The sequence below is a fragment of the Vidua macroura genome, chromosome 24 (genome assembly GCF_024509145.1).
Source record: "Vidua macroura isolate BioBank_ID:100142 chromosome 24, ASM2450914v1, whole genome shotgun sequence".
Lineage (NCBI taxonomy): Eukaryota > Metazoa > Chordata > Aves > Passeriformes > Viduidae > Vidua > Vidua macroura.
This window is the reverse complement of record NC_071594.1, coordinates 1,865,178-1,881,722: the sequence shown is the minus strand read 5'-3', so window position 1 is coordinate 1,881,722 and position 16,545 is coordinate 1,865,178. Positions and strand designations below refer to the sequence as shown.

The 16,545-nt window shown below is 59.8% G+C and overlaps 1 protein-coding gene across 4 annotated transcripts in view; it reads left to right on the top strand.

The window, feature by feature from the left end:
- NAV1 (neuron navigator 1) overlaps window positions 1-14,734 on the top strand; it is a 62,312-nt gene extending 47,578 nt beyond the window's left edge. The window contains exons 8-31 of one of the 4 annotated variants that reach the window (XM_053998433.1): window positions 164-857; window positions 960-1,418; window positions 1,623-1,664; window positions 1,820-1,968; window positions 2,567-2,737; window positions 3,240-3,292; window positions 3,462-3,485; window positions 3,575-3,652; window positions 3,842-3,925; window positions 4,066-4,177; window positions 4,763-4,884; window positions 6,699-6,895; window positions 6,982-7,144; window positions 7,283-7,457; window positions 7,668-7,765; window positions 7,871-7,966; window positions 8,127-8,286; window positions 8,385-8,620; window positions 8,720-8,874; window positions 9,063-9,134; window positions 9,406-9,602; window positions 10,097-10,215; window positions 10,445-10,642; window positions 11,178-14,734. In XM_053998433.1, coding sequence (XP_053854408.1) covers window positions 164-857; window positions 960-1,418; window positions 1,623-1,664; window positions 1,820-1,968; window positions 2,567-2,737; window positions 3,240-3,292; window positions 3,462-3,485; window positions 3,575-3,652; window positions 3,842-3,925; window positions 4,066-4,177; window positions 4,763-4,884; window positions 6,699-6,895; window positions 6,982-7,144; window positions 7,283-7,457; window positions 7,668-7,765; window positions 7,871-7,966; window positions 8,127-8,286; window positions 8,385-8,620; window positions 8,720-8,874; window positions 9,063-9,134; window positions 9,406-9,602; window positions 10,097-10,215; window positions 10,445-10,642; window positions 11,178-11,273 — 3,950 coding nt within the window. In that variant the 3' untranslated portion in view covers window positions 11,274-14,734. The remainder of the gene's footprint in view (window positions 1-163; window positions 858-959; window positions 1,419-1,622; window positions 1,665-1,819; window positions 1,969-2,566; window positions 2,738-3,239; window positions 3,293-3,461; window positions 3,486-3,574; window positions 3,653-3,841; window positions 3,926-4,065; window positions 4,178-4,762; window positions 4,885-6,698; window positions 6,896-6,981; window positions 7,145-7,282; window positions 7,458-7,667; window positions 7,766-7,870; window positions 7,967-8,126; window positions 8,287-8,384; window positions 8,621-8,719; window positions 8,875-9,062; window positions 9,135-9,405; window positions 9,603-10,096; window positions 10,216-10,444; window positions 10,643-11,177) is intronic. The other 3 variants (XM_053998435.1, XM_053998434.1, XM_053998436.1) reach the window with 3 other exon arrangements.
- The last annotated feature ends 1,811 nt before the right edge of the window (window positions 14,735-16,545 follow it).

Here is a 16,545-nt window from a genome sequence, read left to right as displayed (position 1 = left end):
TCCACACACCAGGCTGGGGAACCGTTGAGTGCATCAAGGGTCTGGCATGTCCCTCCTCCGTCATGTCTCTGCATCTCTGGTGCCCATGTCTTGTCTGGGCTCGTTCACTTCCAAATGCCCCCAAAGCCTCCAGTGACACTAACCTGTCCTTTCTTGCCACCAGGCAAGCCAGAGACCAAAGTCACCGACAAGAGCAAGCTGTCAGTGAAGAACACGGGCCTGCAGCGCTCCTCCTCCGATGCTGGCCGTGACCGCACCGCTGACGCCAAGAAGCCACCATCAGGGCTTGCACGCCCCTCATCCTCCAGCTCCTTTGGCTACAAGAAACCAGCTCCTGCCACTGGCACGGCCACTGTCATGCAGGCTGGGGGCTCGGCCACTCTCGGCAAGATCCAGAAGAGCTCTGGCATCCCTGTTAAGCCAGTCAGTGGGAGGAAAACAAGCCTCGATGTCTCCAATGCACCTGAGCCTGGGTTCCTGGCACCAGGGGCTCGCTCCAACATCCAGTACCGCAGCCTGCCCCGGCCGGCCAAGTCCAGCTCCATGAGTGTGACCGGGGGCCGCAGCGCAGCCCGGCCGGTCAGCAGCAGCATTGACCCCAGCCTGCTGAGCACCAAGCAGGGTGGCATCTCGGTGTCGCGGCTCAAGGAGCCATCCAAGGTTGGCACTGGCCGTGGCACACCGGCCCCTGTGAACCAGACAGACCGTGAGAAGGAGAAGGCCAAAGCCAAGGCAGTGGCACTTGACTCTGAGTGCAGCACCCTGAAGAGTGCCAGCTCACCCGAGAGCACCCCAAAAGCCCAGGCCAACCTCCCGCCAGCAGCCAAGGTGGCTGAGCTGCCCCCTACACCTCTCAGGTATGGTCCTTCCACCTCTGAGGGCAGCAGGTGCCTGGCACGGCTGTGCCCAGCACCAGTACCTGAGTCTCACCTGTTTCCTTACCCATTTCCCCCCTCCAGAGCAGCTGCCAAGACCTACGTGAAGCCTCCCTCTCTGGCCAACTTGGACAAGGTCAACTCCAACAGCCTGGACTTGCCCTCCTCCAGCGAGCTGCACACCCCACACACTGCCAAGCTCCAGGACCTGCACCCAGCTGGCGGGCACCTTGCACCCTGCTTCAGCCCCAGCCCTGCCCCCATCCTCAACATCAACTCGGCGAGCTTCTCCCAGGGCCTGGAGCTCATGGGTGGCTTCAGTGTCCCCAAGGAGGGCAGGATGTACCCCAAGCTCTCCAGCCTTCACCGCAGCATGGAATCCCTGCAGATGCCCATGAGCCTGCCCAGTGCCTTTTCAGGGGGCAGCACTACCACCCCCACCCCTGCTGCTGCACCCCCTGCTAGCGCAGAGGAGGAAGAGGAAGAAGAAGAGGCAGGAGAGCTGGGCTGGAGTGGGAGCCCCCGGCTCACACATCTGGACAGGTATGGCTGGAAGGAGGTTGGTGGGCCGCTATGGCACCTTCATGGGCACACATTGCTCCCTGCTGTTCTGCCATGTCCTTTGCCTGCTTCAGAGTCTCTTCCTGCTACATTTCTAGGGAAAAGCTCCCTGTCCCTGCAGCTCAATTCCCATGGTTCCTTCCCTAGTCTGTGCAGGGATGCCACTGATCTTTCCTTCCCTTCCAGTGCCAACCGCGACAGGAACACGCTGCCCAAGAAGGGGTTGAGGTAAAAGAGCCCAAAACACTTTTGGGTGGTGCTGGGGTGGGAAGGGGAAGCTTTCCAGGGCAGTGCCCCTGAGCCAGGGAAGCTGGGCTACAGTGCAGTGGGCAGGAGCTGGACGGTGCTGGTCGATCTTACCATGCCTGTCTGCGGCTCCCCAGGTACCAGCTCCACTCCCAGGAGGAGGCCAAGGAGCGGCGCCACTCCCACGCAGTCAGCGGACTCCCCGAGTCGGACGAGCAGCAGGAGCTGCCCTCACCCCCCGCCCTCCCCATGGCGCTGGTCGGGAAGGGTCCGCTCACGAGCATTGGTCAGTGCCCTCCGCTGCCAGCCCCTTCCCTCCTGCTCCCTGTGCTCCCTGTGTGATGTGCTGGTGCTCCCCTGGGCGCTGCTTGTCTCCTTGACACCACCAACACCAGCACCTGGTGCTTCGGGTGCTGGATTGGGACCAGGGATGTTCATCACCTCTACTTCAGGGTATCTCATCCACCTTTGGGCCTCAGGCCATAACTGCTCCTCTGGGGGTGCCTGGCAGGGCAAGGGGTAAGCCCTGCCCTGATCTGACCAGGACCTGCATGTTCCTGGAGGGTTTTGGGGGTCCAGGCAGACAAGTTGGGGCAGCAGCCTCCACTCCTGCACCTGCAGGCTGTGGTATAATGGTACCCACTTTTCCCTGGGGCAATGGATTTGTTTTTCAGCCCTGTGATTACCTTGGTGCTGGTGTCCTGGTCTTGCCAGAATGAACCTGCCTTTTAGCTTTCCCCAGCCCCTCCCTGCTTTGGGACCACAATCCCTGCTTCCTCACTGCATCACAGCTCTTGTGGATCACTCCCAGTCCTGCTTCCCCATCCTGATGGCAGGTCCCCAGCGTGACTCTGACCCTGCCTCCTCCCTGCTTTCTCCTTCAGTGAGCCCCACTGCCACCACAACCCCGCGGATCACCCGCTCCAACAGCATCCCCACCCACGACTCCACCTTCGAGCTGTACAGCACCTCCCAGATGGGCAGCACCCTCTCCCTGGCCGACAAGCCCAAGGGCATGATCCGCTCGGGCTCTTTCCGGGACCCTGTGGACGATGGTGAGAGTGTGCTGTGCTCCTGTCCAGGCAGAGGAGGCTGCAGAGGGTTGGTGGGGCTCCCTGCACCCTTGTCCCTTCCTACCGGTGCTGCCGTGGCATTGTTGGATGGGTCGCTGTGTCCCATTCTTGGCATCAGAGCAGGGACAGTAACAGGGGTCTGTTGGACTCCGTGCTGGCATCAGCCCTGGGTCTGCCCTGACCCCCATGGGTACTCAGTGTCCTTGGGTTGCCCCCAGGGTACTGTGACACTGGGGAGGAGGGGATCCACGCAGACAGGGAGGGCAGCAGAGCCCCCAGATTTCCCAGAGAGCAGGATGCAGGTGGAGAGCACACACTGAGAAATGGGCAGTGCTGAGCAGCTGCCGTCCCACCCTGTATCTCCCCCAGGCCACCTCAGAGCCCTCCACCCCTAAGAGCCCAGTCGCTAGCTCTGCCCTGACCTATAGCCCCTGGGTGCTGCTCTCCAGGGCACCCTGACACCTCGGGTTTTCCTGTGTTGCAGTTCATGGATCGGTGCTGTCCCTGGCCTCCAGCGCGTCCTCCACCTACTCCTCCGTAAGAGCCGCCTCCGTGCTGCGCTGCTTTGTGCATGGCTGGGGGATCCGGGTGGGGCTGGGGGGGGCTCTCTGCATGCCTCTGCCTGGTGCTGAGCCTGTCTGTGCCTTGCTGCCCCCCTGACTGCCTGCTTCTGTCTGTCTGTCCCTCTCTGCTCTCACGCTGCCAGGCTGAGGAGAAGATGCAGTCTGAGGTGAGCCCACCCCCTTTGCTCATGCCTGCCCCTGCCCCCAGTGAGGGCGAGTGCCTGGCCCCTCTCATCTCTCCCCTCTCTCCCCATAGCAAATCCGCAAGCTGCGCCGCGAGCTGGAGTCCTCGCAGGAGAAGGTGGCCACGCTGACGTCCCAGCTGTCTGCTAACGTGAGTCCCTTGGGAGCCCCTGTGGGGCACCCCACTCCATCCCTGCAGGGCATAGGGCTGGTGCTGGATGTGCCTATGGAAGCCCTGATTTCCCGTTCAGTCTTTTGCATCCCACACCTGGCAGTGGGTGCTCACCTGTCCATGGGTTTTTGCCTAGATATGGGGGCTCACCTGTTTCTCCTCTCCCAGGCCAACCTGGTGGCAGCCTTTGAGCAGAGCCTGGTGAGCATGACATCCCGCCTGCGGCACCTGGCTGAGACCGCCGAGGAGAAGGTGGGTGTATCGCGGTGCTCAGTGGGGCTGGTGGGTGCTGGACTTGGGAGATTGCCCCAATCTCCCACCAGGAGAGCCTACCAGGGGTAGGCTCTCCACCATTGGGATGCACTCCATGACTCCCAACTCTGCTGCCCCAGGACACGGAGCTGCTGGACCTGCGAGAGACCATTGACTTCCTGAAGAAGAAGAACTCAGAGGCTCAGGCTGTGATCCAGGGTGCTCTAAATGGCACTGATGTCACCCCCAAAGGTAAGGCATGATGCTGCAGCCCTTCCTGAGCTGGGATGCTCCTGCTGGGACTAGTGCAGGGCCCCAGGGCACACTCTCTCATGGGGGAAGTTCATCTGGAGGCAGGGTGCCCTGGGCAGCAGTTTTTCCCCTGGATCCTTGAGCATCTGAAACCAGGAATGGACAGCCAGAGCTGTCACCATGGGAGGTCACAGTGCTGGCATGTAAGGGAATGGTTGTTTGTCAAACTTGAGAGACCTCTTTGCCAGGCTCTTTGCCAACAGCCAGTTTTTGCCTGTTGGTATTGACTTTGCTCCCATAAGTGCTATTTGTAGCCCCAAAAGCCCAGTGTGAGTGCAAGGGACTGTCAAGGAGATGGCCTGGGACAACAGCAGGGTGATATGTGCCTGGGCGTCTCTCTGGCAGTGCCCATGTGGTGTCCGAGTCCCATGTCATTGTTACAAGGTGGCTCCAAGAGCTCAGAAGGCGTTGGGTGGGAGGACAGATTGGGGGAAGGGGGGACCATAGGATGCTCTGGCTTTGAGACAGTTGCAGGTAGCTGATCCCTCCTTTCCCAATCTCTCCTGCTTCTCTGGCGGACCCCAGAGCTGCGCATCAAGCGGCAGAACTCCTCTGACAGCATCTCCAGCCTCAACAGCATCACCAGCCACTCCAGCATCGGCAGCAGCAAGGACGCTGATGCCAAGAAGAAGAAGAAGAAGAGCTGGGTGGGTTGGATGGGGCACTGGCAGGAGAACTGGGGCTTGGGGAGCCACTGGCAGGGTTTGCTCAAGGTCAGCCACACAAACCAGCTGCTCTCGGTCTGCCTTGGCTTTGGAGTGTTGGTGCCCCCTGTTCCCTGGGGACAGCAGTGGTGAGGAGAGTGTAACTGCCATGGATTTGTGTCTTGAATTGTTGGCTGGGACTTCTCCAGCCCCTTCAGGAGTTTCCCAGCCCTGGCCCTGCATGCCTGCTTCCTTGTGTATTCCCCCATGTGTCCCTCCTGCGCACACAGGCTCTGACAGTGTGGAGGGCTGACACCTCAGCCGGGCAGCCCCTTCCCTGCACCAGGCAGCTCTGAGCTGGATGTGCAATTAAGTCTTGCTTTGTTTTGTTTCTCTTCCCCTATGCTGACCTCAACCCTTTTTTTCCAGGTGTATGAGGTAAGTCCCACGCTGTCCAATCCACCTGTGCCCAGACAGGGCCCTTGCTCCATTTCATGGGACGGTGCTCATACACTCCCTATCCCATCCATCCCACTGGCACTAACCCCAGCACAGGCCATCCTGGGTCCCCAGCCAGGCTGTGCCCACCTTGGCTGCTTCCTTTGATGTTGAGGACAAATATGCACCCACAAGGAGGGGCTTGAACTGCCATAGACAGCAGGAAAGGCTCACATGGGACCTGCCCCATGGATGGGAACACTCCCCTTCTTGCCTAGGGAAGGCAGGCACTCTCCTGACTTCCTGTGTAACCGGATCTTTTGGGATGGAGACCTCGGTGCAGCCCTGCCAGTGTCACTGAGGACACTGGAGTGCACTGCCCATCTCTGCCTCTCCAGGGCTGCCTGATGTGGTCTCAAGTGGCTCTGTCCCTGCCATCACCCACATAGGTCTCAGTGCTTCCCTGCTTCCATCATCAGCAGAGCTGGATACCTATTTTGTTTACACTGAAATGAGATGCTTTTGCTTTTGGGAACACCCTAGAGCAGTCTGCTGGTGCCTGTGGGGATTGGGACAGATCCTGTGTGTTCTCCATCCCTTCTTTCTCCCACCTTCCCTTGGAGCAGGCCCTGGCACTCCAGGGCACATGTTGTGAGTGCACGGTGCCTATCCTGCTGCTCTCCTACCAGCTGGTGGGACCCAGTTTGGGTCTAGTTTGGTCCCTGTGCAGTGTTCATCCCCCCCTCCCTGGCCCCAGCCCGCTGCTCACCCACCACTGTTCTGTGTGTGCTGTGTGCATGCTGCATGCTCAGCTGAGACACCAGCATGCTCTGTGGAGGGCTGGCTGCCCCTCTGTGCTTCCAGCAGGATCCACGGGGCAGAGGGAGGTGTGGGGCAGGACCCTGGCTCTGCAGTGGCTGGAGCAACGGACATCCCTGTAAATAAATGCCTCTTGCTGAAATGGCTGTGGTGGGGTGAATGTGGGGATGGATTGGCCCTTCTTGATGGACCAGGATGCTGGTGCCATGCCTGAACAGCCTGGTGTAGCTGCTGGTGGGGAGCAGGGCTGGGAGACATCCTGACCAGGACGTGGGTCCCACTCTCTGGGGCTCTGGTGCCGTCCAGGCTGGGGTGAGTGTTGCCCAGAGGGCTGTGCACCCCATCCATTTGCTATGCCAGCAGAGCGGGGTCAGGCTGCAGCCTTCCCCAGCATGGTGGTGGTGCTGCCTCTGTGATGGGTGTGGTCGTACTGGTCCCAGCTCAGACTGTACAGCTCAGACTGTCTGTGGGTCCTGGACAGACAGGGCAGGACCAGGCCAGATGTCTGCTTGTGGGGCTGCACTTCTGACTGTCTCTAGCAAGAACTTCTCCTTCTGTAGCTACGCAGCTCCTTCAATAAGGCCTTCAGTATCAAGAAGGGCCCCAAATCAGCCTCGTCCTACTCTGACATAGAGGAGATCGCCACGCCAGACTCGTCAGCCCCCTCCTCCCCAAAGCTACAGCATGGCTCCACAGAGACTGCCTCGCCCTCCATCAAGTCCTCCACATCCTCCTCCGTGGGCATTGACACGGCTGAGTACGTGGGGCCAGGGAGGGCCAGTGGCAGGGGCTGCAGGCTCCTGCCAGAGACACGTGCGAGACCTGGTCTCTCCCTTGGCCTAGGCTCTTCCAGGCCCACAGTGAGGGTGAGCCCGAGAAGAAGGAGGTGTCAGAGCTGCGGTCAGAGCTGTGGGAGAAGGAGATGAAGCTGACAGACATCCGCCTGGAGGCCCTTAACTCAGCCCACCAGCTGGAGCAGCTGCGGGAGACCATGCACAACATGCAGGTGAGGACCCCTGCCAGCAGCCTGGCTGCTCTCAGTACCAAGGTGCCCACAGTCCCTGTATTCTCACCACTCTGTTGCACCCCAGAGTGCTGCTGGCCTACAGCTCCTTACCCTGTGCCCTACCTTGTTCTGCCCCAGCTGGAGGTAGATCTCCTGAAGGCCGAGAATGACCGTCTCAAGGTGGCCCCTGGGCCTTCAGCAGTGCTAGGTGCTGTTCCCAGCCATATCACGAGCACGGCGGCCTCCTCTTCACCACGGCGCTCCTTGGGTCTCACCCTTGGTCACGCCTTCAGCCCCAGCCCGGGGGATGCAGGTAGGGGTGATAGAGCTGCTGGCAGATGGGGAAGGGCTGGGACAGGGAGAAGTGTGTGTGGTGGCAATATGCTGTTGCTCACCTGGAGTGAGCAGGGGATCTGTTGTGCTGCTGGTGCCGCTGTCAGCCACAGCAGGATTTGTCTCTGGCTGGGCATAGCCAGGCTCGGTGGCTCAGCCTCACTGAGCAGCCTCACTGCTCCATCCCCAGACGTGTCCCCCATGGATGCTGTCAGCGCTGGCACCCAGAAGGATGAGCTGACGCTGCGGATTGTGGTGCGCATGCCGCCCCAGCACATCATCAAGGGGGTAAGTGTGAGCTCACTGTGTCATGGCCCTGACAGAGGGGCAAAGGATGCCTCCTGGGGCTGGATATGGTGCTGCAGCACTGCACACTTCTGCCTTGGCTCCTAGGATCTCAAGCAGCAGGAGTTTTTCTTGGGCTGGACCAAGGTGAGCGGGAAGGTAGACTGGAAGATGCTGGATGAGGCTGTCTGCCAGGTCTTCAAGGTAAGAGCAAAACAAACGCTCTTTAGAGAGTTATCCTTCGACACTGCTCCACCAGGCCACCAGGCTTGCTATTCCCTGGCCCAGGTCCTCCCCATGCTCTCTTGGAGCCACTCTCTGCCAGGCCTCAGGGGCACTGACAGCCCTGTCCTTCCCCATGTAGGATTACATCACTAAGATGGATCCTGCCTCCACGCTGGGGCTCAGCACCGAGTCCATCTACGGCTACAGCATCAGCCACATCAAGCGGGTGCTGGACACGGAGCCGCCGGAGCTGCCACTGTGCCGCCGGGGCCTGACCAGCGTTGTCGTGACACTCAAAGGTCAGTGTGGCAGAGGGGCTCCGTGGCTGTGCCATGTCCCTGCTGTCTCGGAGTCTTGCAGGGTGTGAGTGGGACCCTCAGCTCTCCCCTGCCCACAGGCTTGAAAGAGAAGTGCGTGGACAGCCTGGTGTTCGAAACACTCATCCCCAAGCCCATGATGCAGCACTACATCAGCCTCCTGCTGAAGCACCGCCGCCTCATCCTCTCGGGGCCCAGTGGCACCGGCAAGACCTACCTGACCAACCGCCTGGCCGAGTACCTGGTGGAGCGCTCGGGTCGGGACGTCACCGAGGGCATCGTCAGCACCTTCAACATGCACCAGCAGTCCTGCAAGGTGAGGACACACAGCAGTGTCCCTGTGGGCACTGGTGCCATGGTCCCTGTGGCCATCATGCCATGGCCCCACACACGACACCTGACCTGTTTGTTCCAGGATCTTCAGCTGTACCTGTCCAACCTGGCCAACCAGATCGACCGGGAGACAGGCACGGCGGACGTGCCGCTGGTGATCCTCCTGGACGACCTCAGTGAGGCGGGCTCCATCAGCGAGCTCGTCAACGGTGCACTCACCTGCAAGTACCACAAATGGTGAGAACCCCTCTGCAAACCTCCAGTGCAGCCCCATGGCACACACGTGCTCCCCGCTGCTCTCACCGAGGTCGCTGGGCTGTGGGGATGAGGCTGCACATGTCTGCTGTGCCCAGATCACCTCTGCCTTGGGCAGGGTGACTCAGAGGCTTTTTCTCATGAATCTTGTCTCTCTGTCACTCACTCAGTCCGTATATCATTGGCACTACCAACCAGCCTGTGAAGATGACCCCAAACCATGGCCTCCATCTCAGCTTCAGGTAGGAATTGTACATCCCTGGGGATCATCCTTGTGCAGTTGCGGGGGACAGAAGCCATCACTTACACCTGGGCATTTCTGTGGTCACATGCTATGGCTGGGGACCCTGATAAGGAATGAGCCCCCAAGCCTGTCCCTGCCATCCCAGAAGGGCCTGATATTCCCAGCCTAAGACAAATGCAGGGTGGGGATGCAAGGAGGACCTCAAGAGTGCTGGGGAGCAGGGCAGCTTGTGTGTTGACCCAGCCCTGACCACTGGAGTCCTCCCCCAGGATGCTGACCTTCTCCAACAACGTGGAGCCAGCCAATGGCTTCCTGGTGCGCTACCTGCGGCGGAAGCTGCTGGAGTCAGACACAGACATCAACGCCAACAAGGAGGAGCTGCTGCGGGTGCTGGACTGGGTGCCCAAGCTCTGGTACCATTTGCACACCTTTCTGGAAAAACACAGCACATCCGACTTCCTCATCGGTACGGCCTTGCCTCACCTTCCTCCTCTGCCCCGGGCTGTGAGGAGCCCTGGGGAGTGGGACCAAACCCTCCCAGAGGAGCTCAAGGGGGCTGATGTGTTCCCTGTGTCTCCCAGTCCCACAAACCACAGCTGGTGGGTGATGCACACAAGCGTTGCTCTTCCCTGGGTGGTCTTTGTTCCTTTGGGAGCTGTCACTAGGGGTGTCATCCAAGGCTGCCAGTCCTCCCAGCGCTCTTCCTTGGGCATGGAAGAGCTGTGTTTTCCCAGGTGGATCCCCCATGCCTCACCAGGCTTTTGGGGGATAGATTTGATAGCCCCCTTCTTTGCCTGGAAGATGCTGTCTGTCTGCTGTGCAGGCGGATGGTGCCTAGTCACTGTTCCCAAGGGCCCCCTTCCAGCCAGGTGTGCCCACCTCAGTGCTGTGAGCCTCAGGCCCAGTGACTGGAGATGGGGCACCCAGCTCCCATTTCCTCTGTCTGCCTTCCCCCCACAGGTCCCTGCTTCTTTCTGTCCTGCCCTATTGGAATTGAGGATTTCCGGACCTGGTTCATCGACCTGTGGAACAACTCCATCATCCCTTACCTGCAGGAGGGGGCGAAAGATGGGCTCAAGGTAGCCAGTGCTGCTGGCCCATGAGAACACAAACCAGTGCGGGGACGCACTGATACAGCCGTCGGGGGGAGAGGGGAGGCACTGGGATTGTGGGTGTGGTGACATCTCTGTAAATCCCTGTACCCTATGGCTGCTGTGGGACATAGCACTGTCCTGGGGGGCTCAGGGTGCCACATTGCTGCCTCTAGCATGTACTGAGGGGGTGGCTGCCACTTGATCCTTGCCACAGGTCCATGGGCAGAAGGCAGCCTGGGAGGACCCCGTGGAGTGGGTGCGGGACACCCTGCCCTGGCCGTCAGCACAGCAGGACCAGTCCAAGCTGTACCACCTGCCCCCGCCCACCATCGGGCCCCAGAGCACCGTGTCCCCCCCTGAGGAGCGCACTGTGAAGGACACCACGCCCAGCTCCTTGGACTCGGACCCACTGGTACGCTGGCCAGCAGGAGGGGCTGGGAGGAGCTGGTGGCAGAGCAGGGCGGAGCTTCACTTTCCCAGTAAATTGTCGGTGTAAAAAGCCTGATTTGGGGATGCAGAAACACTTTGTGCTCCCGGGAGAAGCAGTGGGTACAGAGTGGTGACACTTGCAGGTGGGCTGCACACCAGGACACATGGTGACATGCCAGTGAAAGGGCACATGACACTCCACGAGGCATCATGTCCACATGCAGAGCCACAGACAGGCACACGTGCTCCTAAATGTCCTGATATGTCACCTGGAGGGGCTGCTGGCTCCACAGGTGACACCAGCTGATGGCACACTGAGTCTTGAGCATTCCAGCTGTGCCTGAGGCTGGATCCTGGCGCAAGGGAGGGATTTTGCAGCATCTCTGGGATTTGCTTTATCCTCTAAGGAGCTTCTCAGCATGGCTGGTTTGGGAGGGCAAGAAGGGCCAAGTGGCCTCCCCAGTCACCTGCAGGCCTCCTGTCCCCCTTGGGCTCCTGCCATGCTCCTGTCCCCACAGATGGCCATGCTGCTGAAGCTCCAGGAAGCTGCCAACTACATTGAGTCTCCAGACCGTGAGACCATGGTGGACCCGGACCTGCAGTCGACTCTGTGAGGCCCAGATGTGCCAGCCCAGGTGGAGGGGAGCTGCTGCTGGGCTGCCCTCCTTTTACTTTGGCATCCAGGAGCGTGGGGCTGGTGTGCAAGTGGAGAGAAGAGCAGGGCTCTGGAGTGTCCTAGTGGAGCCTGGGGAAACTCGGCTCATCTGTGAAAGAGCACGAGTTACCATCTCCCCTCCCAACCATGGGGGTAGGAGAATCCTGGTTTCTCTTCTTGGTTTTTTTCTGTCTCTATTGCAAACTCCTGGGCTTTGGGACCAAGGTGACCGCTGAGGCTGAGCCCCCACTCCTGAGAGCTGCAGGAAGGCCCCTGCGTGGGGCAGGGACCCCGCGGGAGCCACCTGGAGGCACAGGAGGAGCTGGGGCTGCAGGATGAGCGCAAGGGCACGAGGGGCTCTGGCTCCCTGTGCGCCCGCTGGGCAAAGCCACAGCCTCCACTGTGGAGCTCCCACCCCGTGCCAGCCGAGGGGAGCACGGCTCTCACTGCTCTCTGTGCATTCCCTGTTCCACCTGCACGGCAGCCGCTGTGACCAGGACAGCCCAAAACCCCTGCTTTTCTTACTTTTTTTTGTTTCCCCCTTCCCCTTTTCCTTTGTCCGAGTCCAGACTTTGCTTTGGTCCCTTTTTTTGTTCTGGTACTTTGCTCTCCTGGCCTGGAGCCTGTGGCCTGGTGCCTACTGCTTCCCTGGCAGCAGTGTCCTTCCCCTTAGGTTTCTTTTGCAGCTGTTGGTTTCACCACTCAAACCGCCTCTGTCACAAAACTGGTGCTCACTGGATGATCTCCAGTCCCTGAACCCACTTTCTGGGGCCGCACAGGTTGGCTGAGGTGGGACTTGGAGGCCAGTGTGGAGGCAGGTGGCAGCAGGAGGCTCCCACAGCAGCCTCTCACATGGCAACTCCCTCCTCTTCTGAGGCACAGAGCGTTGGGATGGTGTCTCCCACCAGGCTGGGATGCCACCCTCCCTGAGGTACTGGGGCATGGGGAGGCCGCTGCTGCTGCCCCATCCCTGGGCAGCTGGATGCCATCCCTGTCCCCTTGGTGGAGGGGGGCCCAACCAACCTGTCATCCCCTTGGTGCTGCCAGGCCTGGGGCTGTGGGTCAATGAGCCTGGGGTTGCTCCCCATGCTGCCTGCTCCCCCTGGCCCTGTGCCTTCCTGCAGCCTGGCAGGGTCTGTGTTGGTGCTCTGGGGGCACCTGGGGCTGCCATGTGTCCTCCTGGCCTTATCCCACATTGTCAAAAGGCCAGACTCCATGGAGAGGGTCAGCCCCGGTGCTGCAGTGGTGCCTTAATCTCTGGCCATGTGGGAAGGGGGCACATGGAGCTTGGACAATGCTGTCACAGCCTGTTCCAGCTCCAGTGTTCTCTGTCCCCAAAGCCAGCTTGGCTGGGATGGAATGAAGGTGCTGGGACTGCTGCCTGCAGCACCCTCGCTGGCCCGTCCCCAGCCGTGGCTGCGGGGTGTCCTGCAGGCCTGCACTCCCATCCTGTGCCCACTTGGGCTCTGGGGGCCCCCTCCTCCCTGCTGCCCTCCAGCTCAGCCCCCACATTCTTCTGGGGCCCTGGAGAGACATGAGGAGAGGTGACCCCAGGGCCACATCAACTGAGCCCACCCTGTCCCCAAACTGCCAGGCTGGGGACTGGGCAGCCTCAGCCCCCTGTGCTGCAGCTGGTGTGGCCTTCAGGGACGCCTCACACCCCTCTGGAACGGGCATCTCCCGCAGTGCCCTCGGAGGCTGCCGCCACCTCTGCCCTCGGTGCTCTTGGCTGATGCGTCCTGCCTCGCCGCCCCATGGTGCTCACTTCTCCCACTTCTCCGTCTGTCCGACAGCCTCCTGCTGCCGCCGGGGCCAGCCAGCCCGGCCCCTTCCCACGGGGATCTCTGGGATCTCTTCCCCATGCTGGCTTGGGCGTTAGGGCTTTCTGTTCTCCTTCTCTTCTGTCGAGGACTCGCTGTACATAGATCCGTCGTGGAACGCCCTGTGTGGGTTGGGGGGCCCGGCCCTGCGCCTTGTCCCTGGTTTTGGGTTTTTTTTTGTATTCTGTGATGACTGTGCTGTGCTGACTTCTTTTCTGATTGTATGAGACTCCGGCCCAGCAGCCACTCGAGGTCTGCAATGGGGATGCAGCTGTTCCCTCCAGCCCCTCGCACCCTCCTTGGGACTCTGGTGCCCAGGGTGGGAAGGGACTGATGCACCTTTGGGGGCTGCCCTGTGCCCAGGTGCCCTGAGGAGTCCCATGGGAGGAGGGGCAGCCTTGCCTGAGCTTTCTTTTTTGACTCCTCTAGGGAGCCACCCAAACCTGGACCAAACTGTAGCTGTCCCCCACTGCTGAGCATCCCCTGGCCTGTGTCCTGCAGGTTTGCCCCATCCCTCCCCAGATCAGGGCTGCCCCTCATCCCATCACCTTGGCCCTGGCAGCTGGAGGTGAGCGGGCAGTGAGGGTGTGATCCAGGAGGAATCTCTGGGGGAAGGAGAAGGGCCATGCCAGCAGGTGGGCCCTGGGATCGGCTGGTGGGGGGCTTGGCTGGGGTTACCTGGCCAGAGGGGCCAGATCCTGATGGATTCCTCCTGGCTTACACCAAGCACCTCATGTCCCCAGGGCTGGCAGCTGTCTGGGGGCCAACCCCTGGCTGTGGGCTGAGTCCCTCTGTCCCCAGAGAAAGGGTCCAAGAATTGCTCTAACTCCTCTTGCCACCTCCAAAGGTGCCTGCTGTCCCCAAAGGTGCCTGCTGTCCCCAAAGGTGCACATCACCCGACAAGGGTCTCTGCCACCTTCAGAGGTGCCAGTTGCCCACAAGTGTCCCCGTGGTCCCCGGGAATGCCCCTGAGGGGCTGGAGGTGGGTGATGCCAGTGCCTCACCCTCCTGCCCCCTCGAGCTGCTGCTGCCTGGTGGCCTGAACCTTACAATTTTAGCTTTTTTCTAATAAACAAACAACCTTTTTTTAATTAAATAAAAGATGAAATGGACAAATTCCTGTTCTAGATTATCTGTGTAATTGACTGGGTTTTGTGTTTCTTAACTGCATGGTATTCCTGCCGAGGGGTTTTATAGCACTTTTTAAATTTCTCTTTAAGATTTTGGTCCAGATTTCTACTCACGCCTGTCTGTTTTTGCTTTTTCCTTGCACCCTCCACGTTTGTAAACTCGCTCCATTTTATACCTGATGTTGAGACCCAGCCCCACGTTGTATATAGCTGCGGGAACAATCATAGGGAACAAACAAACACCATCTGGACTCTTTCCACGATTAGTTGTTTTTACTTCAAAGAAATTTTAAAGCAAACATAAAAGGAAGCCAGGAAAAGGCTTGAAGATATTCTGAAAAGACAGAAACAAATCCAGCCCTGCACCAAGTCAGCTCCTGCTGCCCACACTGCCCGCACCAACTGGCATGTCTCTTCTCAGTCGTCTGTCTAACACCATTGGATTCAATAAAGTGATCTCCTGTACTGTCGGCTCCTGGTCCTGTGTCTGTGGCTCTGTCCCTGTGTGGCGGAGGGGAGGGCAGTTGTTCACATCATAGAATCGTGATGGTTTGGGTTGGAAGGGACCTTAAGCCTCATGTCAGTGGAAGGGACACTTTGCACTATCCCAGGTTGCTCCAAGTCCCTGGCCTTGAGCATTTCCAGGCATGGGGTGGCCACAGCTTCTCTGGGCAGCCTGAGCCAGGGCCTCACTTCCCTCACAGCCAAGATTTCCTTCCCAATATCCCATCCAACCCTGCCTTCAGGCAGTTTGAAGTTATTCCCCCTTGTCCTGTCCCTCCAGGGCTTTGTCCAAAGTCCCTCCAGCTCTCTTGAAAGGAAGAGGGACTTCTCTCCAGGCTGAACACCTCCCATCTCTCCTAGCCTGTCTCCAGAGCAGAGGGGCTCAAGCCTTCAAAGCATCTACCCCTGTCCTTGGTAGTTGCCTTCCTGCAAAATATGGGAAGGAATCCTTAGTAGAAATGCTCATGGGTTGAAATCTTAGCTGTTTTGCAGGATGCTGGGAGCAGTTTTAGGGATTGGGGACATCTCTCCTGAGGTCACACACCTGTAAAGTCTGGGGTGGGCAGAAATGATCCTGATTTGGAATCCTCACAGTTCAGGACATGGAAAGCAGGAGGTCCCTTTCCTGGGGCAGGAGAGACAGGTCCCACCTGAGGTGAGCAGGGGGGGTGGAGGGCTCGGGCGGGTAGGCATTCTCAGGGCCCCTTTTGCCTCACCAGGTCTGATCTAGTCTCCCATTTGAATGGACATGATGGTGACAGATGCTGCGTCAGCACAGGGGGGACAGAGGTGGATGGTGTCCCTTGTGCAAATCCAGTTGCTCTGCCCTGCAGCAGAGCACGGCTGAAGGCTGAAGCAGGCAGGGAGAGCCCAGTCTTCCCATGGCATCTCCAAATCTGTTTTCCCCTCCGGAGAGCGATGCTGGAGCAGGGACAGATGCATCAGGAGTTAATTAATGACGGGATGGCGATGAGCTGTAAGAGGCTGCAGTGGCGGATCCAGGGCCAGGAGAGGGCTCTTCCCATCGGCTCCCGCTCTTCCCGCAGGGCGAGTTCACACGAGTTCTTTACGTTGGGTGCGGCCCCGGACACGGAGAGTGGGACCGGTTTTGGTGACGCCCGGCCCCTCGGCCGCAGAGATGTGCCCGGTGCGTGCACCTCGACCTGTGCTGACTCCAAGCCCTGTGCAGGCAGCAGAGCAGGCAGGAGAGGAGAGCAGGCGGGAGAGGGGGCAGGGGAGAGGCAGAAGGGTCCCGCACATCGTGACTACGGGAATTACCATGGCGCAGAGCCAGAGGAATCGGTCCAGAGCCATCGGGCGGGGGTGGGGGGGATGCAGAAGGACCACACGAGGATGATGCTGACGCTTCAATTTCAGACGGACTCCTGCGTTTGCGAACACTCAGCCGCCCTTTTCAAGGGTGATGGGCAGGGGAGGATCCCTTCGGTTCGGGCAACCCCGAATCCCCCGAACCCCCAGTAACCCCTGGGTGCTGCAGTGGGGATATGGCCCCATGCAGGGCCCTTCCCCTGCCCCCAGTATCCGGTGCCTGTGCCCGTCCGGAGCTCCTATCCGGAGCTCGTGCCTGTCTCTGTGATGTTGTCAGGGGCTGGTGCAAGGCTGGGAGGGGGTTTTGCTGCAGCAAAACTAGGGTGTGCAGAGGTTTTGGGTGATGCAGCTGCCAGCTGGGCTGGGACCTCGGGATGCCCTCTCTGCTCCAGGCACCACCTCTCCAGAGTGTCTCTGGCTGGAGCGGCTGGAGCAGCCGGCCACCTCC